This window comes from Cydia fagiglandana, chromosome 24 (genome assembly GCF_963556715.1).
Source record: "Cydia fagiglandana chromosome 24, ilCydFagi1.1, whole genome shotgun sequence".
Classification (NCBI taxonomy): Eukaryota; Metazoa; Arthropoda; class Insecta; order Lepidoptera; family Tortricidae; genus Cydia; species Cydia fagiglandana.
In genome coordinates, this window is record NC_085955.1 from 3,267,247 (window position 1) to 3,290,038 (window position 22,792).

Sequence of the window (22,792 nt, forward strand, 5' to 3'; positions counted from 1 at the left end):
TTTCGAAAATGATGGCCATTTTGGAATCCAAAATGGCGGCAATGCACTATGTCATAAAAGTTGTCATGGGTGTCGTTTTATAGGTTTTAGGGGGCCCTGATTTCGAAAATGATGACCATTTTGGAATCCAAAATGGCGGCCATGCAGTATGTCATAAAAGTCGTCATGGCTGTCGTTTTATAGGTTTTAGGGAGCGCAGATTTCGAAGAATGGCGGAATGACTTCGAGAGCAGTGGTGGCCGAGTGGATATGACGCCTGACTTTCAATTCGGAGGTCGCGGGTTCAAATTCCGGCTCGTACCAATGAGTTTTTCGGAATTTATGTACGAAATATCATTTGATATTTACCACTTGCTTTTCGGTGAAGGAAAACATCGTGAGGAAACCTGCATACATCTGCGAAGAAATTCAAAGGTGTATGTGAAGTCCCCAATCCGCATTGGGCTAGCGTGGGGACTATAGCCCAAGCCCTCTCGCGCATGAGAGGAGGCCTGTGCTCAGCAGTGGGACGTATATAGGCTGAAATGATGATGATGATGAGATTTCGATAATAATAACTATTTTGGAATCCAAGATGGCGGCCATGCACTATGTTAAAAGTCGACATGGATGTCGTTTTGTTGGTCATAATAATAATAATAAATAACGGCGTCGGTGAACTGGTTACGATTCGGGGACCTCTTCGGAGAAACCGAGGGTTTTGCCTGTGCAATTGCAGACGAAGTGATGATGACGAACAACTATCGGAAATATATCCTGAAGGACGGTACGGTCGACATTTGTCGGGCATGCCGCCGTCCCGGAGAGTCACTCAGGCATATCATTTCCGGTTGTTCTCATCTTGCTAACGGCGAGTACTTGCACAGACATAATCTCGTAGCCAGGATTATTCACCAGCAACTTGCTCTTCTATATGGCCTTGTGGACTGCGAAGTACCGTACTACAAGTACTCACCTGCGCCGGTTCTCGAGAATGGTCGTGCCACGCTCTATTGGGATCGATCTATCATCACTGACAGGACTATTGTAGCCAATAAGCCTGATATTGTGATAATAGATCGATCGCAACGTCGGGCCATGCTCGTTGACATCACCATCCCCCATGATGAGAATCTCGTGAAGGCCGAGAAGGACAAGTCCAGTAAGTACCTAGACTTGGCTCACGAGTTAACCGCCATGTGGGATGTTGATTCGACGATCATTGTCCCGATAGTCGTTTCAGTGAACGGTTTAATAGCGAAGAGTCTCGACCAACATCTCGAGAGACTCTCGCTAGGTGGTTGGATCAAGGGACAGATGCAGAAGGCGGTGATCTTGGACACGGCGCGGATAGTACGTCGGTTCCTCTCTCTGCAGCCCTGACCACCGGTAGCTTGGGCCTTGCCCCGCTGCTGGCGGCACCCTAGGTTAGGTTTTTTATAATGTGTTTATATGTATTTTTATTGTTTTGTAAGTGTTTTTATATTTTACTTTTATATTCATATTATAAAAATACCTAACCTAAGACGATAAATAAATAAAGAGAAAATAATAAATAATAATAAATAATAATAAATAATAATAATATAAAGGCTTATATGACAAAGTGCACAGCAGACATCTTGGAATCCAAAATGGTCATCATTTTAGAATTCTGCATTCCCTAAAACCTATAAAACGATATCCATGACGACTTTTATGACAAAATACGTAGCCGCCATCTTGGAATATAAAATGATCATAGTTTTCGAATTCTGCACTCCCTAAAACCTATAAATCGACATCCGTGACGACGCAAGTTATCTTTATTTTCAGATCTAACAAATTGCTACAGAATACAAAGGACAAAAAAAGAAGCGAGGAGGTAATGAAACAAGCAAAAATACAGATGATTCCTCGACGCAATTGGATGCTTCTTAAATTGTGTCCAGATTTTTTTGTCATAAAAGTTTTTATTTTTCACATATTACTCTCACAAGTTCCGTGACATTTCGACCTTGTAATTTTTTAAGTAAATGTTTTTGTTTATCTATGAGGATCTTACTAGAATAATATAATCAAGGTATGTTTATATTTGATGATTGAAATAGTAACGCAAACAAAATATATATATTTGTGTCTTATATTCCTGCCGAAGACTTTTATTTTTCCTTTTCCTTCTACACAAGTTTGGTCAAGTAATAAGAATTTAGGGCTCTCAATTTTATTTTGACTTCTACAACAGTAAAGCTACGAGGCCATGTTTGGTATCGTTTTCGTATAAATGCGCAGTACCAAATTTAGTTATGGTATCACATTGACACCATTCCAAAGTAAAAACATATAAACTTATTAAAATACTTTCTTTTAAACTCCTCTTCACGCTTAAACTGCTGAACAGTTTTAATTTAAATTTAGTACACATATATTTTGAGTACCGAGACAGGACATAATAAGTTATCTCAAAAATCATCCTTTAAAGGTGTGAAATGAGGTGTAGGGGGGAATTCAGAATTGACTTCTTGAAGTTAATACTGTTCAAGTTTAGGTTTGAAGTCATGTTTTTTTATCATTTTTAACTAAATCAAAGATGTAGACCATGCCAAATTTAATATAAATCGGGTCAGCGGTTATTGATTTCCCGTACAAATTTCCACGCCACTTTTCACACCTTCAAAAGATGATTATGGTTATAAGATCTATCCTATGTCCTGTTCCGGGACGCAAACTATTTCTATACCAAATTTCAACGAAATCGGTTCAGCGGTTAAGCGTCAAGAGGAGTTTAAAAAAAACCGGCCAAGTGCGAGTCGGACTCGCGTATTAAGGGTTCCGTACATTAAGTCCGACTCGCGCTTGACTGCACATTTCTAATAGGTTTTCCTGTCATCTATAGGTAAAGAACTATTTTGTGTATGCAGATGGACAGACATACAGACGCACGAGTGATCCTATAAGGATTCCGTTTTTTGCTTTTGAGGTACGGAACCCTAAAAAGATTTTTTTTTAATTTTGTGGAATGGTGTCAATGTGATACCTTAAATGGATTCAGCAACCCAGATTTATACGAAAACGATACCATACACGGCCTAGCACCTTCACTGATGTAGATATATCAAGATAACATTGAGAGCCCTAAATAAACTTTCAAGAGCGGATATCTCAAAAACTATTCAACATATCGAAAAAATTGACTGAATAAACTTGTAACAAATTAAATTAACTTTCATTTTGTATAAGTGGCCATATCGCTAAGATGCATAGTTTCCGAGATATAATCGAAAAACCGGAAAATGGGACCTTCAAAGCCCCCTCTCTTCCCCCCGCTCAAGGGTTACGGCCGGGGACTTTTGATATGTTCACCTCCTAACTTGTCCAAACCAAGTTACAGAGTCAAAAATTGTGTTCCGAGCATTTCCCTTTACAACGTTTTGGAGCATTCGTTGGCTGACCTAAGTAGCTTATTGCATCTCTTTAAAAACTTTTCTGTAAAAGGTTGACGGGTGTTGGGTGTTTATATGGTTTTCATTTGCATCGCCCATGATGACTTACTAGAATTACTTACGAGCACACGAGACACTAATAGTAGTTTGACAAACCTTGGTTTTCAAGAGGTATTTTATATTGACATTTGCTGTCACAAATTTTCTGTCAGATTTAGTCGCAAACCGCACGCAAAGTGCACACAAATGTGTCGACACCTTGTTACGGAAAAGTGTACACACGGCGACGACACTTTGTTTCGAAACAATTCTAGACACATTGTGTGGACTCTGTTACGACACATCTGACATTTAGTTACCACTTTGATGATTCTGCGACTGGAATGGTTATATGGGAACCAAACCAAAGTCGTAATAAATGAAATTCTCTGAAGTTTTTTGTGACACACACTGTTATTGCTAACTGTACTTCAGAATAAATAATAGTTGGGTAATTCGCCAGTAACTGGCCACCCTAAAATAAAAATGAATTCTATTCACCTATAAACAGAATTCATTTTAGTACCTATATTAAGGTGGCTAGTTATTGAAACCTTATACGTGGGCCATACTGAAATTTTCTGAATTCTGATAAATGAGACTACTTATTGCCCTAAGTACTCAGTAGGCCCTAAGTACTAAAATACCCAAACCCAAAGGGTAAAACGGGACCCTGTTACTAAGACTCCGCTGCCCGTCCGTCTGTCACCAGGCTGTATCTCGCGAACCGTGATAGATGAAATTTTCACAGATGATGTATTTCTGTTGCCGCTATAACAAATACTGAAAAGTACGGAACCCTCGGTGGGCGAGTCCGATTCGCACTTGTCCGGTTTTTTTAGTTTAGTTTTAGTTTTAGCAGTAGGTACTGATAATTCCGCTACTCGATGCTAAATGTCGACTACGAAAATAATAGTCGTTTTGGTACTAAAAACCGGGCAAGTGCGAGTCGGACTCGCGCACGAAGGGTTCCGTACCATAAATAAAAAAAAAACGGAAAAAAATGCAAAAAGAAAACGGCCACCCATCCAAGTACTGACCACGCCCGACGTTGCTTAACTTTGGTCAAAAATCACGTTTGCTGTATGGGAGCCCCACTTAAATCTTTATTTTATTTTGTTTTTAGTATTTGTTGTTATAGCGGCAACAGAAATACATCATCTGTGAAAATTTGAACTGTCTAGCTATCACGGTTCGTGAGATACAGCCTGGTGACAGACAGATGGACAGACGGACGGACGGACGGACGGACGGACGGACGGACGGACGGACAGCGAAGTCTTAGTAATAGGGTCCCGTTTTACCCTTTGGGTACGGAACCCTAAAAATGACGTATGTATTTTTTTCTCTATGGTCTTATTGACAACCGACAATAAGTACCCGTTTGGTTTAAAACGCCACATATGTAGAATATGTAGATGTACATATGTACAGTCGCACCGAGTTTCAAACTATTCCCTCAGGGAGTACAGTCAATGTAATGTACACTCGATACGGCTAACGAACCGGCGCGGGCAGCGGCGCGCAACCTTTCAACTTTGCATGCTCAATTCAATTTGGGGAAGTAGACGTGAATTTGAGACGTGTGTACTTAATAAATAAATAAGATTTATGCTTTGTTAATAGAACAATACTGGGATGTGGAACTTACCTATAAGAAATAAAAAATGATTTATTGACAAAAAAAAACATAATAATAACCTTTAGATCCACAGCGCAGAGGCTTTGTTATCATACAGACCTATAAGTACTTTGATAAGTTTTATTTGATAAAATAAATGTATTATTAAACATTTTAGAATGTATTGTACTGTAAAGTCAAAAATATGTAGGTAATTTCTAATTTTTTCACCGTTTTTGTCGTTTCAAATAAAAACATTCACATTTATAACTAGAATGAGTTTAAAAACGTTGATGACCCCTGACAGTAACCCGAACCGATACGATCGGTGCAGTCATCGCTTACCTTTTTTATTATATATCGTTTATTATTTATTTTATAGTTCGTCCGATAGAATTTAAACTAAATAGGCTACTGACTGTATCTCCGATCAGGAATGCTTAGTATTGTGACATGTCATGGCATAAATGCCAGATATATCTTGCTATCTGATCTAAAACTCTAACGAGTTGAAAGTGGAGATCATACATAATAAAATCTACCATGGACTCAACATCCCATACAACCATTTCCAGTCGCCGTTACGACGCGGTGTAGACACATCTTGTGTCGACACCGTCTGTTTCGGTCACAATTACAGTCGCAGAGTCGTCGCCGTGTCGACACAGTTACCAGAAATGGGGAAGGGTCGACACATGACTCAAAGTGACATAAAGTGTGGTCGCCGTGTGCACACATTGTTTCGGGTTTGCGACTACTTTATGCCAAAATCATTCGTTCATTCGTTCATTTTGTTCCTGTCAAATGGAAACTGTCAGATGGAAAAATAGTTAAATAAAAATAAGTGACATTAATACGCCATCTCTAAAACGGATTACAAGACGTAATTATATATTGTTTGCATTTATATTACAATAGGACTTAAATTATTATGGGGAATTAAACTGCTCGAGTGATTTGATAAACTAAGTGTAATATAATCAACGCGCCACCACATTGTTTTAGTTTAGCCGGAAATGAAATTGTTTACTTCTCAGTGCTTGTGTTCATAAATATATTATTTGATGCATTTTTAGTACTTCGATGCGTATACTATACTTAAATAACAGAAATAACGCTTTACATACTACGAAACTTGTTAATTATGATGTATAAATATGGTTTAAGGCTGAGAAATATTGCAGTCACAAAGTAGTCGCAAATGTTTCGACTTTGTGTCGACTCTGTGTAGACACATGACACGCGCTGTCAAAATTAATAACAAAGTTACTGGATTTGCAAAATGGCTCCTTGTGTTCATTTGTTTTCAGATATTCTCAAAGTGTAAAAATGACGTGGTCAGAGATGGGACTTAATAGATTAACTGTTTTGTCGACTAATTAATGGAATAAAAAAAGTTAATCCTCAAATTTTAATCACGATTAGTTTAGTCGACCTAACATATATTGAAATTGAATTAATCTGAACATCGAATAAATTATCAATTAAATCTCGGTTGGAAGTTGACAGGAGGCCATTTTTGTACGTAAAAATAATAGAAATGTCTTGCATGCAGATGGTAGCCAACTTTGTCATAAAAGTCGAGATGGGTGTCGATTTATAAGTTTTAGGGAGTGCCGATTTCGAAAATGATGACCATTTTGGAATCCAAAATGGCGGCCATGCGCTGTGTCATAAAAGTCGTCATGGATGTCGTTTTATACGTTTTAGGGGGCCCCAATTTTGAAAATGATGACCATTTTGGAATCCAAAATGGCGGCCATGCACTATGCCATAAAAGTCGTCAGGGGTGTCGTTTTATAGGTTTTAGGAGGCGCAGATTTCAAAAATGATGACCATTTTGGATTCCAAGATGGCGGCCATGCACTATGTCATAAAAGTCGTCATGGGTGTCGTTTTATAGGTTTTAGGGGGCCCCGATTTAGAAACTGATGACCATTTTGAAATCCAAAATGGCGGCCATGCACTATGTAATAAAAGTCGTCATGGGTGTCGTTTTATAGGTTTTGGGGGGCGCAGATTTAGAAAATGATGACCATTTTGGATTCCAAAATGGTGGCCATGCACTATGTCATAAAAGTCGTCATGGGTGTCGTTTTATAGGTTTTAAGGGGCGCAGATTTCGAAAACGATGACCAATTCGGATTCCAAGATGGCGGCCATGCACTATGTCATAAAAGTCGTCATGGATGTCGTTTTATAGGTTTTAGGGGGCCCCGCTTTCGAAAATGATGACCATTTTCGATTCCAAAATGGCGGCCATGCACTATGTCATAAAAGTCGTCATGGATGTCGTTTTGTTGGTCATGGTCATCATTTTCGAAATCTGCTCTTCCTAACACCTATAAATCAACATCTATGACGGCTTATATGACAAAGTGCACGGCAGACATCTTGGAATCCAAAATGGTCATCATTTTCGAATTGTGCACTCCCTAAAACCTATAAAACGATATCCATGACGACTTTTATGACAAAGTGCACGGCACACATCTTGGATTCCAAACTGGTCATCATTTTCGAAATCGGCACTTCCTAAAACCTATAAAACGATATTCATGACGACTTTTATGACAAAATACGTAGCGGCCATCTTGGATTATAAAATGATCATCGTTTTCGAATTCTGCACTCCCTAAAACCTATAAATCGACATCCGTGACGACGCAAGTTATCTTTATTTTCAGATCTAACAAATTGCTACAGAATACAAAGGACAAAAAAGAAGCGAGGAGGTAATGAAACAAGCAAAAATACAGATGATTCCTCGACGCAATAGGATGCTTCTTAAATTGTGTCCAGATTTTTTTGTCATAAAAGTTTTTATTTTTCACGTATTACTCACACAAGTTCCGTGACATTTCGACCTTGTAATTTTTTAAGTAAATGTTTTTGTTTATCTGTGAGGTTCTCACTAGAATAATATAATCAAGGTATGTTTATTTTTGATGATTGAAATAGTAACGCAAACAAAATATATATATTTGTGTCTTATATTCCTGCCGAAGACTTTTATTTTTCCTTTTCCTTCTACACAAGTTTGGTCAAGTAATAAGAATTTAGGGCTCTCAATTTTATTTTGACTTCTACAACAGTAAAGCTACGAGGCCATGTTTGGTATCGTTTTCGTATAAATTCGCAGTACCAAATTTAGTTATGGTATCACATTGACACCATTCCAAAGTAAAAACATATAAACTTACTTTCTTTTAAACTCCTCTTCACGCGTAAACTGCTGAACAGTTTTAATTTAAATTTAGTACACATATATTTTGAGTCCCGAGACAGGACATAATAAGTTATCTCAAAAATCATCCTTCAAAGGTGTGAAATGAGGTGTAGGGAGGAATTCAGAATTGACTTCTTGAAGTTAATACTGTTTAAGTTTAGGTTTGAAGTCATGTTTTTTTTATCATTTTTAACTAAATCAAATATGTAGACCATCCCAAATTTAATATAAATCGGTTCAGCGGTTATTGATTTCACGTACAAATTTCCACGCCACTTTTGACACCTTCAAAAGATGATTTTGGTTATAAGATCTATCCTATGTCCTGTTCCGGGACGCAAACTATTTCTATACCAAATTTCAACGAAATCGGTTCAGCGGTTAAGCGTCAAGAGGAGTTTAAAAAAAACCGACCAAGTGCGAGTCGGACTCGCGTATTAAGGGTTCCGTACATTAAGTCCGACTCGCGCTTGACTGCACATTTCTAATAGGTTTTCCTGTTATCTATAGGTAAAGAACTATTTTGTGTATTCAGACAGACAGACATACAGACGCACGAGTGATCCTATAAGGATTCCGTTTTTTGCTTTTGAGGTACGGAACCCTAAAAAGATTTTTTTAATTTTGTGGAATGGTTTCAATGTGATACCTTAAATGGATTCAGCAACCCAGATTTATACGAAAACGATACCATACACGGCCTAGCACCTTCACTGATGTAGATATATCAAGATAAAATTGAGAGCCCTAATTAAACTTTCAAGAGCGGATATCTCAAAAACTATTCAACATATCGAAAAAATTGACTGAATAAACTTGTAACAAATTAAATTAACTTTCATTTTGTATAAGTGGCCATGTCGCTAAGATGCATAGTTTCCGAGATATAATCGAAAAACCGGAAAATGGGACATTCAAAGCCCCCTCTCTTCCCCCCGCTCAAGGGCTACGGCCGGGGACTTTTGATATGTTCACCTCGTAACTTGTCCAAACCAAGTTACAGAGTCAAAAATTGTGTTCCGAGCATTTCCCTCTACAACTTTTTTGAGCATTCGTTGGCTGACCTAAGTAGCTTATTGCATTTCTTTAAAAACTTTTCTGTAAAAGGTTGACGGGTGTTGGGTGTTTATATGGTTTTGGTCGATTATTATCATTTGCATCGCCCATGATGACTTACTAGAATTACTTACGAGCACACGAGACACTAATAGTAGTTTGACAAACCTTGGTTTTTTAGAGGTATTTTATATTGACATTTGCTGTCACAAATTTGCTGTCAGATTTAGTCGCAAACCGCACGCAAAGTGCACACAAATGTGTCGACACCTTGTTACGGAAAAGTGTACACACGGCGACGACACTTTGTTTCGAAACAATTCTAGACACATTGTGTGGACTCTGTTACGACACATCTGACATTTAGTTACCACTTTGATGATTCTGCGACTGGAATGGTTATATGGGATCCTCGTGCTCTCTGGTGGAAACGTAGCCTAAAGGGGCCCACTGATTAAAAGTCCGCTGGATGGTATCGGCCTGTCAGTTGTTCGGAACTGTCAAAATATTGTTCTAACCATAGAAGGTAGCATCCTATAGAAGTGGTATACGCGTGCCTCCGTGAGGGACAAAACATACGCAAAGCGTCAATATTAAAAAACACGTTTTAACATTCCTGGCAACATACCAAAAACAATCTGCGTAATTCGGTCGGGTCATTTGTTGCCCACCATAAACCATACTAAATTTTTGGTGGGAACAAACAAAAAGTGAGACTGTGACAAGGACAAGCAATAATACCGCTTTCTCTGCTACTCCTAATACTGAAAGTTCCATGACCGTAGTTCTGTAGAAAGCGACCAATTTTTTATTTTTGTCAAAGTGACTTACACCCTAACTCGGTAGCTTTGGTCGCTTTATGCATTGATAAAAAAATTGAGTTGGTCGTTTTCTGCATAGCTGCGGTCCCATAAGTGCATCTCGTTCGGTCGTTTGGCCCCTCCCCCGTGTCATCTCTATATTATTGTACCTCTATGTATAGAATACAGTGCTTTAGTATGAGCTGAATGGCTGCGCGCGCTTCCAATTTGTTGATTCTGCGCGTTTGCGACTGTGCAAACACGATTAACGAGAGATTTATGCACGCTAGCCATTGCCACAGAATTGTGGCGTCTCCTCTAGCTGTCACTGCCAACGCCGTGCCACAATAATCTAACAGATGGCGTTAGGGAGCTAGAACGTATAAACTACTGAGAAGATACTACTACGTCTATAAGGCAATTAGTATATGAGACCTACATCGCGCTTACGGAGTTATAATGTCACTTTCCATATATATAACTTCCGACCAACTCTCAATGGACTTCGGTCCCCAGGCATAACACCCACCTGGAGAGAGTACTCTCTATTGCCTCTCTACCTTCTTCAGTGGAATTTGTAAATTTATGTAAATAATTGTTGTAAATATACTTGTACATACTTGTATATACATCTTCTACAGAATAAATAATAGTACTACCGTACAGAAAGGACACTACCTACAAACCCGAAGTTTGACAGCGGTTCAGGGTCGAACCATGCTGTCCTTCTCTAACATATGGCACTATCCCTTTCGGCTATTTAGGGTTGTCAAAATTCAAGTCATTATCTGTGGTTGTGTACGTTTCCGTGAAAATACGAAGGAAATAGGTAGTTATTTGTTTTACAAGGGGGCAAAGTTGTTGTTTAACGTGCTAATATTGATACCCGAGCAAGCGAAAGATTCCAAAATTGAACCACGAGCGAGTTGTTCGAAAAATGAAATCTTGGGCGTTGCGAGGGTTTCAAAGCACGAGGGTTAAACAACATTTGCCCCCGTGAAACACAAAATTTTTCACCACACCAACCCGAAGCAAATATTAAATGTAAAATATCAAACAAAATCAAATTAATGTTACGTATTAAATATTTATCATCCTAAATCATTATTTAAAAGTCAATTCTACCAGCAAACATGAAACAACTCAAAATTTGCATTTGATTACTTTGCCTCACATGTGAATAAAATGCAACTTTGCTATCAGTTTTTGAAGTGCAAAGTGAGCTTTTCTGAGCTGGTTTGGTAAAAATAATTATGCATTACATCTGTAACTATTAGGTAGAGGTGGCCACTACGAAAAAGTGTCTTCGTCATCCCACCAACGGGCTGTATGGATATTGGCCATAACCGCACAATGGGCCCGATTCGGATTTTGAAATAGACGGATTTGATATGACTTAGAGATCCAATTCACATTAAATCTTACTCTATGTAACGTAAAAGTGACATTGGTTGCCCGAATTGCGCTGCAAAAGAGAACTAGTTGATATGTAAACTATAACGTATCTAGAATGGATCTAGTACGTGTCGTCTCTTGTGAATATCTTGAAGTTCGAATACGGCAATCTGTCTTCGTCATCCCACCAACGGACTGAATGGATATCGGCCATAACCGCACAATGGCGCTGATGGGCCCAATTCCCGTGCCATAAACCGTCCAATTGGCGACATTGGGGTCAAATGGGGCCGCCGATCAGCTGTCATCGATTGAATTTACGGGGTCGTTGGCACAGGTTTAAGTTTCTGTCAGCAGTGTTGCCAACTCGGATTTAAAAAAAATGCTAGACTAATGTCTAATGCAAAAATGTCACTTGAAATTAAAACATACATTTTTCAAATTTGCCGCCACTTTTTTCACTGACAAGATCTGCTCGATCAACTTTATACATTAGTATAGTTCGTCCACAAAAGTGTAAATTCATATGAAAATATGAACCACATGGCGATGGCGCATATTGTTGCTGCCAAGTTGGTGCAAACTTGGCTTAGACTATATTATGTTAAATAATATGCCAGATGCTAAATGGCAAATTTTGGTGCCAAAGCGAGTGAAAATATGCCAGATCTGGCATCATTTATGCCAAGTTGGCATGTCTGTCTGTCATTCAGTACAGTGAGCATCAAAGGTACAGTCACCTGCAATAATAATGTTACACAACGAAGGCCGCATAAATATCAGACACGGTTTTATTTGTATAGAGCCATAAGAGAGTGTCACCACAGAATAATTAATAGTACTACCGTACAGAAAGGAAACTTCCTACAAAAACGAAGTTTGACAGCGGTTCAGGGTCGAATCATGCTGTCCCTTTCTAATGTATGTCACTATCCCTTTCGGCTATTTAGGGTTGTCAAAAATGAAGCAATGCTGAGCCGAGCGGAGCCGAGTTTGACCGAAGTCAGGAGTTTCGCACCCCTGGTGTCACATATTTTACGGCCATCAAAGAATAATATATTATTGCAGGTGACTGTACTGGAATAGACTACAATACAATACAAATACCTACTCTTTATAATTTATTGCACACCTCATTACAGAACACAGTACAAATAATACAAAAAAAACCGGGCAAGTGCGAGTCGGACTCGCGCACGAAGGGTTCCGTTCCGTACCATAATGCAAAAAAAGGCAAAAAAGAAACGGTCACCTATCCAAGTACTGACCCGCCCGACGTTGCTTAACTTCGGTCAAAAATCACGTTTGTTGTATGGGAGCCCCACTTAAATCTTTATTTTATTCTGTTTTTAGTATTTGTTGTTATAGTATGTTGCATTTAATTTAATTTAATTTATGTGTAACTAATGTAATGTTTGTGATTTAACCTGACCGTATTTCATTGTTTATGTTTTGTTGTAATGTTTTAATCTCTAGACTGTGTTTGAATCTAATTGTATGTATTGTCCCTACCGCATAAGCGTTTTGGCATCCTTAGCTGTAAGTTTATGCATGTGATTTAAATAAAGAAATAAAGAAATAGGGCCCCGTTTTACCCTTTGGGTACGGAACCCTAAAAATGAAGAAGTTAAACAACAGACAACCTTATTAAGGTGAATTAGGTACACTACGACTCAAAAAGGCTTCGTGTCAAAAGTATGTACTATTCTCTAATAACATTATTAAAACACATATTTAAACACAATTGTTATTCTCTAATAACATTAAAAGCTAGGTAACAACAGGCTGTCTTATCGCTAAGAAGCGATCTCTTCCAGACAACCTTTCGTTAACAGGAAACTAAGGACTTACAACATTGAACGGGTAGTGCCGATATACATTTAATATTGAAATGACTTTAAACTATTTGAGAATAAGCCACAACTCTTCAAATCCGGTTGGCCAAGACATAATCCATCTCAATCAACTTATCTAGTTAGGGGACCCGAATACGTGTTGTTATCTTATAAGCCTATGTTCCCAGGTAGGCCAAGCAATAAGAAGTTATAGAGGGAAATGCTAGGAACACAATTTTTGACTCCGTAACTGTGTTTGGACTAGTTAGGAGGTGAACATATCAAAAGTCCCCGGCCGTAGCCCCGGTGCTGGGGGGTAGAGGGGGGTAAGGTAACTAGTCCAAACAAAGTTACGGAGTCAAAAAAATCGGGCAAGTGCGAGTCGGACTCGCGCACGATGGGTTCCGTACCATAATGCAAAAAAAAACAAAAAAAAAGCAAAAAAAACGGTCACCCATCTAAGTACTGACCCCTCCCGACGTTGCTTAACTTTGGTCAAAAATCACGTTTGTTGTATGGGAGCCCCATTTAAATCTTTATTTTATTCTGTTTTTAGTATTTGTTGTTATAGCGGCAACAGAAATACATCATCTGTGAAAATTTCAACTGTCTAGCTATCACGGTTCGTGAGATACAGCCTGGTGACAGACGGACGGACGGACGGACGGACAGCGAAGTCTTAGTAATAGGGTCCCGTTTTACCCTTTGGGTACGGAACCCTAAAAATTGTGTTCCTAGCATTTCCCTCTACAACGTTTTTTGAGCATTTATTTCTTGACCTAAGGTGGCAGTGATAGAGTCGGGCCAGGCAGTGCAAGTGTTATTTATACGTCATAATTTCATAGAAGTTGACGTTTAAAATAACACGTGCACTGCGTGGGATATCAAATCCGCTGCAGACTTTTCATGGACTGACACTATACTTAACAGTACCATAACCATACTATCTGCCGGATTCGAACTTTAAGATACGTCAATTAATAGATCTAGAAACGATATGGATTTTTATCTCCGAAACTACTGGGTCTAAAATTATGAAAAAAATATTCAAAGTAGTTCTTTACCTATAGATGACAGGAAAACCTATTAGAAATGTGCAGTCAAGCGTGAGTTGAACTTATGTACGGAACTCTAGAAACGCGAGTCCCACTCGCACTTGCCCGGTTTTCAAAGTTAGCAATCTACTGGGAGTTTCGTCTCTATAGATAATAGGTATTACCCTATAATTATCAATTTATAAAAGACGCAAAATGACATTTCCAAATACGGGAAACGAAATTTTATTACGTCGTTACCTAAGTTGTCGGTCAATTGACAGGTAGACAGGAAACAGTTCTATCAACAAGTTTACCTATCGGTTTATCAACTGTCAGATCTGTTGACCGTCCTAGATAAACTGTGTTTAAATTTTGACTACATTATTGATTCTTTGTCAGGAACTCAGGATGGTACTTGATGTATATTTAACTGTCCTGCAGGTGTGTTATGGATGGCTTTATCCATGTTTATCGACGTGATAAAATAACTGTAACTATTTAACACCGCGGGATAGAAAGTGACGGATACCGTTTTATCACGCTGTCACGTAGACAAAAACGATCATCATATCCGTGCTGTGAGACCTAACCTTAAACATACCTATTATATATAAATAGGTGCATGAAGTTACATATAACTTTTATTTTCGTTTCAAAAGTACTGTATGTAATTGATATTCATTCAAATTAACATTAAGGAAAAAATACGATGTTTAGGGTTCCGTAACCAAAGGGTAAAACGGAACCCTATTACTAAGACTTCGCTGTCCGTCCGTCCGTCCGTCCGTCTGTCACCAGGCTGTATCTCACGAACCGTGATAGCTAGACAGTTGAAATTTTCACAGATGAGATGATGTATTTCTGTTGCCGCTATAACAACAAATACTAAAAACAGAATAAAATAAAGATTTAAATGGGGCTCCCATACAACAAACGTGATTTTTGACCAAAGTTAAGCAACGTCGGGAGGGGTCAGTACTTGGATGGGTGACCGTTTTCTGTTTGCTTTTTTTTGTTTTTTTTTGCATTATGGTACGGAACCCTTCGTGCGCGAGTCCGACTCGCACTTGCCCGGTTTTTGTATCTGAGCTCCCTAATTATTTGGCTTAGCTTAAACTTAATGCGAATGCAATTGAATGCGTGTCTAAAGCACTCTTTCCTCGTATCAGATATAATATGTATTCCTTTCGTCGGCCTTCCGTAATATATGGCGCCTATTAGAAGCAAAGATATTCGAAAGCTCAGACAGCAATCAATATTCATAATAAACATTTGAATATTCATATAACTTAATTTACGTCCGTTACAAATACTCGAAGTTACAAGAAAACCGGTAAAAACCTGTTAATAAACCACCGCGTAATTAAAATAGTAATTTAATTTCTCACGTTAATTAAATTCTTGGCTGTATGGCTCCGCCCGTGCTCCTTCATAAATCATGGCTAGTTAAAAATAAAAAGAACTTCCTAAGCCTTTAAAAAAAACTATTGAGCTGTCAAACTGTATTGTTCCATTTTCAAACTTCAATTCACACCTCGAGCTTTGTTTGAGCGTTCCTTTGGCAGTCACAAAAGCCGAGATACAATAAAAACTGTTTGGCTCAAATAACAACGTTCTTCCTTTGAAATAGAGTTTAATTTAGCAATAGGGCTTTAGTAAAAGTCAAATAGCGGAATATTCTACAATAACTTCCGTGCAAAAATTCATCATTACAAAAGCGACCCTGCTCCTTTTCGTTTAAGTCTAAATTTCAATGAGAGGGTACATATGACGTTATAATTTCAAGATGGCGGTTTGACGTTTCAATCAAGATGGTGGCTAGTGGTTTTCGGGAATTTTATTATTGTGCCAAAGTGGGTCAGGGATTTGTTTTGGTCGTGAAAGCTACCGTTTGTCCGATACAGTCCCTTTTACATGATTTCACAGCCTTTGTGCAAAAATAAAGTCAATTTAGCTTGAAAGGGTTTTTGGCAGGTGAGTAAAAAACTTGAATAGACGCAATGAACAACCAACAGTTTTTTTCCTTGACGTAGGTCTTGTTTTGTTCACGCCTGTCTGGAAGATGAAAAGGGACTCCCGTATTCTATTTAGAAACGAATTTGTACTTAAAATAGGATAGAATACAATACAATACAAACAGCCTAAATTATTATGACTTAGAGGTCGGCTAAGCTAACTTTGTACAAAATTGAACAGATTAACGTGAGTGAGTATCATTATAAGCTTCATATTTTCATAGAAATTTGATATTCATAATGACATTGTTACACTTTATCAATGCAAATGCATGCATAATTAATAAAATTATTGTACGAATTAAAGCGAGACAAACAAAATCCAGTAGAAAATTACGCAATATACAAATTTAATATGGAAGATCGAACTCTCGCTCCCACATTTTTGCAGCATTTTTTACTGATAAATACTTTTTTAGGAGTTCGTTATTTTGTGAGTGGTGTCATTACTATGTTTTTTAATACTCATACATCCCATCAACCGATATAATTTATACAGAACCACATGACTATCAAAAAATACTAATAAATTCATAACCATAGCCAACCGCCTTTTTTTCTCCACTTGAAGGAACGTCATGCGGACAAAACTTTTTAAATTTCAATTGGAACTATGAGTGCTTCTGTTATATTTTTTATTGTTCGGATGGCGGGTAAAGTGCCCGGTTATTTTATAAAAAGAGGATCGATTGTGTTCACTATTTGCGTAACAGTTAGAAAATTAAAAAAAAAATGTTTTTCTACGAATTATAAAAAAATATATTGTTAGAGAAAATAATTAAACTAAAATAATTGCTACTTTATCTCATTTATTTGGTTCACGAAACTTGAGTAGTGATAGCAGAAAGGGATAGCATGATTCGTTCTTAAATCGCTGTCAAACTTCGGTTTTGTAGGAAGTGTCATTTCTGTACAGAAAATACTAGTACTATTATTTTCTCAAACATGCAATGAAATATTGATGTTATGTTCCTTATAATAGGCTGCGAAGTATGACGTTTCAGGTGCGGCTAGGACAAAAGGTCGTTAATGGAATTTCATACACATCTTGCAGGCCTAGGCCGGCAAAGTCCTCTTTTTTAATTTTCATTTTACAGATATTTGTGACACAGCATCGTGGCATTCATCCATTAAAAAAAACTAGAGGCAGTATTTGCTTTATGGTTCGTAATGACACTCTGCCACTACGCCTATAAAAAAAAAACAAAAAACAATGTTTGCTATAATTTGCAGTTTTATTTGTATAAAATCAACATGAACTTAATAAATAATACATTCTATAATTTTATAATTTTTGATTATAAATTTAACTACACAAATAAAAACATTTAAAATATTTCATCTAAACGTTAGCGGTAAAAAGGTCTACTCAAACACGCGTAGTTATATTTTTTAAATTGTTATGGAGGTAAAGTTGAAAAATATTCATTCTGTTTTATTGGATTTATGGTGCGTTGTTGATATTTTGACTTTAATATGAGTTCCGACGAAATAATGAAATTAATATTAATTGTAATCGTAGGTGTTGGAATTGGCAGCGTAAGCAGAATTGATTTTAAATAACATGCTCCCTCTGCCGCCAAGTCAAAGATGAAGTATGTATATGGTTGCTTATGGCAATTTTATTATTTGACAAACTAAGAAAAATGGCTTACAGTTTATTAGTACAGTTTTGTGGCATATTTTAAATGAATGTAACTACAAATTCGTCAACACTGTGGAAATTATACGTATTTACTCCATGCATAAAGCAACGATATATGTGAAACATGGGGTCTATATTAATTCGCATAACGTAATACTCCTAATTCAAATTGGCATAAGACAGATTACGCATAACTTTTAAATCGCATAACATTATTTCGCATAACTGAGTACGCATAATGTTAATGCGCATAACGTTTATTGTCATAACAATGACTTAGTATAAATGTAATAAGCATAACGCTACTTTGCATAATTATTAAATGGTATAAATATAAAAGGAAGGTAACAGATTGTTATGTCACCATAAAGCGGTATTTGGAGGCAATTGCAGCCAATTTAAATTAAAGTTTAGTTTGGATGGTTTTTTTCTATCCTACCGATTTATAGGTAGGTATAAGTTCTATTTACCAGTTAGAGGTATTGACAAATGTAATTTTGATTGTATATATTATTTTATTTATTTAATACATCTGAGGAGATAATCAGGATGTGAATTTATAGATATATATAATATTATCGGGCTGTTATAAAAAAAAACCTAACATCGAAGGCTAAGGCCTTCTGAACCTAACCTAACCGAGTTGGTTAAGTTGGTTTCGTCCGGATCCATTTACATTATAAAATTATGCTAATTCATTTTATGACAGTTACAGTTATAGTTAATAATGTTATGCATATTTAAATTATGCGGAGTCATTATTATGCGCAACAAGTGTTATGCTATTTTATTATTATGCCTGTTTAATGTTATGAACAATTATTTTATGCCAAATCTGTTATGCGAATTCATATTATGACAATTAATGTTAGGCGTATTAAGGGGCACCCGTGAAACATGATATCAACATGAAAGACTATGTAAACTTATGTGACGAAAACGACAGTCAGACGGATACAAGGCGAAAAAATCAAAGATACATGAAAATATACGGGTAGTAAAAATACACGACTCGTGTAAAACATACGAGTGATAATGATATAGGTACGTGTTGGTTATATTTTGGGTGTAGTTTACTTTTAGTTTTTTCTATAAATAAAACTTGGGTTTCGTGGATTTTTTATTTTATTTATTTCATTGCATGTTTGAGAAAAGCACTATACATACCTCGGCGGGAAATGGGGTTGCCCGCGCTCAGACCTATCCGGCCTCGCTTCGCTCGGCCGTCTATATGTCTTCGGCCGGCAACCCCTTTCGTCCCGGCCTCTGTAGTAATGTACTATTATTCTGTGGCTCTTCTGAATCGATCAGTGACCTGTATGTATATCTATATCATGTTAGATACTCAGCGGGCCTACCGCGAACCATGTTCGATGTGTTGCCTCTCTGTCGCACTTGTCAATTTGTACGTAAGTGCGATAGGGAGGCAACACTTCGAACGTGGTTCGCGGTAGGCCCTCAGTTGCAAGTGCACGAAGCTCGAAAGCGTTTGATTGGCAGTACAGTGGGACGCACAAGTGATACAATTACGGGCCAATCACGCCGACAGATTGCATTAGGGTACAGTCGTGTACACATGGCGTAGTGGAAGCTGTCGTACACTCATGAGCAATTAAATAGAATACTTTAAACTCACGTTTTAAACGTTTTGGAGTCAATCGCGGACGGTCTAGAACGCAAAATGCCCACTTTTTATATCACCACATTTTACATAGGTAGGTTAGGTTCGTTAGGTATCTTCAAATGGCCGAAGGCCAAACAGCACAGAGTAGGAGCCCCGCGGAAGCGGGGCTCCGCCTCCGTCGACATAGCTATAAAGTTAAGATAAAACGGAAAAAATTATGTGGGCATTTTGCGTTCTCTAGACCGTTTGCGATGTAGACTAATTGCGATATAGACAAAATATTACATTAGTCATTTTGCGTTCTAGACCATCCGCAAATAACCCGCGTTTTGTACATAGGTACACATATTTAATTGCAGAAACGGGTCTACCGCTATATCATTTTATTGTTTTTACCTTAAATTCCGACGTTTTAGCTGAGTAGACCCGTTTGTCATAGATAGAGTCAGACTAAGATAAGTCTGCAACGATTTTGATAGCACAGGAGTGTTATTTCAAACGTCAAACTTCTATGACGTATAAATAACACTTGCACTGCGTGTGCTATCAAAATATGTAGTAGCAGACTTACTTCGGTCTGTATCTTTAGGTAAATTATTTAAATAATGTAAACAAACAATTGGTACATTTTCGGGTACATAGTTATAACATTTATTGGGTTAACCCTTATCTTGGCAAGGCTCAAAATATTTTAAATTTTAACTTTTCCTTTTAGTTTTTTGCCTGCTATTGAGCATACTAGACTTTTTAAAAACCGGCCAAGTGCGAGTCGGACTCGCGTTTCTAGGGTTCCGTACATAAGTCCGACTCACGCTTGACTGCACATTTGTAATAGGTTTTCCTGTCATCTATAGATAAAAAACTATTTTGTGTATTTTTTTCAAAATTTTAGTCCCATTAGTTTTGGAGATAAAGGGGTCATTATTTGCCTATTTTCTTAAATTATGTTGAACCTATGTATTTTAAAATTATAAAGAAAACACCCATATAACCATTTCAGTCGCAGAATCATCAAAGTGGTAACTAAATGTCAGATGTGTCGTAACAGAGTCCACACAATGTGTCTAGAATTGTTTCGAAACAAAGTGTCGTCGCCGTGTGTACACTTTTCCGTAACAAGGTGTCGACACATTTGTGTGCACTTTGCGTGCGGTTTGCGACTAAATCTGACAGCAAATTTGTGACAGCAAATGTCAATATAAAATATCTCTTGAAAACCAAGGTTTGTCAAACTACTATTAGTGTCTCGTGTGCTCGTAAGTAATTCTAGTAAGTCATCATGGGCGATGCAAATGATAATAATCGACCAAAACCATATTTATAAACACCCAACACCCGTCAACCTTTTACAGAAAAGTTTTTAAAGAAATGCAATAAGCTACTTAGGTCAGCCAACGAATGCTCCAAAAAGTGGTAGAGGGAAATGCTCGGAACACAATTTTTGACTCTGTAACTTGGTTAGTACAAGTTAGGAGGTGAACATATCAAAAGTCCCCGGCCGTAGCCCTTGAGCGGGGGGAAGAGAGGGGGCTTTGAAGGTCCCATTTTCCGGTTTTTCGATTATATCCCGGAAACTATGCATCTTAGCGACATGGCCACTTATACAAAATGAAAGTTAATTTAATTTGTTACAAGTTTATTCAGTCAATTTTTTCGATATGTTGAATAGTTTTTGAGATATCCGCTCTTGAAAGTTTATTTAGGACTCTCAATTTTATCTTGATATATCTACATCAGTGAAGGTGCTAGGCCGTGTATGGTATCGTTTTCTGGGTTGCTGAATCCATTTAAGGTATCATATTGACACCATTCCACAAAATTAAAAAAAATCTTTTTAGGGTTCCGTACCTCAAAAGCAAAAAACGGAATCCTTATAGGATCACTCGTGCGTCTGTATGTCTGTCCGTCTGAATACACAAAATAGTTCTTTACCTATAGATGACAGGAAAACCTATTAGAAATGTGCAGTCAAGCGCGAGTCGGACTTAATGTACGGAACCCTTAATACGCGGGTCCGACTCGCACTTGGCCGGTTTTTTTAAAACTCCTCTTGACGCTTAACCGCTGAACCGATTTCGTTGAAATTTGGTATAGAAATAGTTTGCGTCCCGGAACAGGACATAGGATAGATCTTATAACCAAAATCATCTTTTGAAGGTGTGAAAAGTGGCGTGGAAATTTGTACGGGAAATCAATAACCGCTGAACCGATTTATATGAAATTTGGGATGGTCTACATCTTTGATTTAGTTAAAAATGTTAAAAAAACATGACTTCAAACCTAAACTTAAACAGTATTACCTTCAAGAAGTCAATTCTGGATTCCCCCCTACACCTCATTTCACACCTTTAAAGGATGATTTTTGAGATAACTTATTATGTCCTGTCTCGGGAGTCAAAATATATGTGTACTAAATTTAAATTAAAACTGTTCAGCAGTTTAAGCGTGAAGAGGAGTTTAAAAGAAAGTATTTTAATAAGTTTATATGTTTTTACTTTGGAATGGTGTCAATGTGATACCATAACTAAATTTGGTACTGCGAATTTATACGAAAACGATACCAAACATGGCCTCGTAGCTTTACTGTTGTAGAAGTCAAAATAAAATTGAGAGCCCTAAATTCTTATTACTTGGCCAAACTTGTGTAGAAGGAAAAGGAAAAATAAAAGTCTCCGGCAGGAATATAAGACACAAATATAATTTTTTTTTTTGCGTTACTATTTCAATCATCAAATATAAACATACCTTGATTATATTATTCTAGTGGGATTCTCATGGATAAACAAAAACATTTACTTAACAAATTACAAGGTCGAAATGTCACGGAACTTGTGAGGGTAATATGTGAAAAATAAAAACTTTTATGACAAAAAAATCTGGACACAATTTAAGAAGCATCCAATTGCGTCGAGGAATCATCTGTATTTTTGCTTGTTTCATTACCTTCTCGCTTCTTTTTTTGACCTTTGTATTCTGTAGCAATTTGTTAGATCTGAAAATAAAGATAACTTGCGTCGTCACGGATGTCGATTTATAGGTTTTAGGGAGTGCAGAATTCGAAAACGATGATCATTGTATAATCCAAGATGGCGGCT

General features: G+C 37.4%; 2 protein-coding genes across 2 annotated transcripts in view; both read left to right on the forward strand.

Moving 5' to 3' along the window:
- Positions 1-22,792, forward strand: part of LOC134676594 (protein slit) — a 250,471-nt gene that overhangs the window by 73,005 nt on the left and 154,674 nt on the right. The gene's annotated exons all lie outside the window — the stretch shown is intronic.
- LOC134676285 (uncharacterized) overlaps positions 669-22,792 on the forward strand; it is a 181,999-nt gene continuing 159,875 nt past the window's right edge. Inside the window, exon 1 of the mRNA XM_063534657.1 lies at positions 669-1,406. Within this exon, the coding sequence (XP_063390727.1) occupies positions 727-1,362 (636 nt within the window). The 5' untranslated portion in view covers positions 669-726 and the 3' untranslated portion in view covers positions 1,363-1,406. The remainder of the gene's footprint in view (positions 1,407-22,792) is intronic.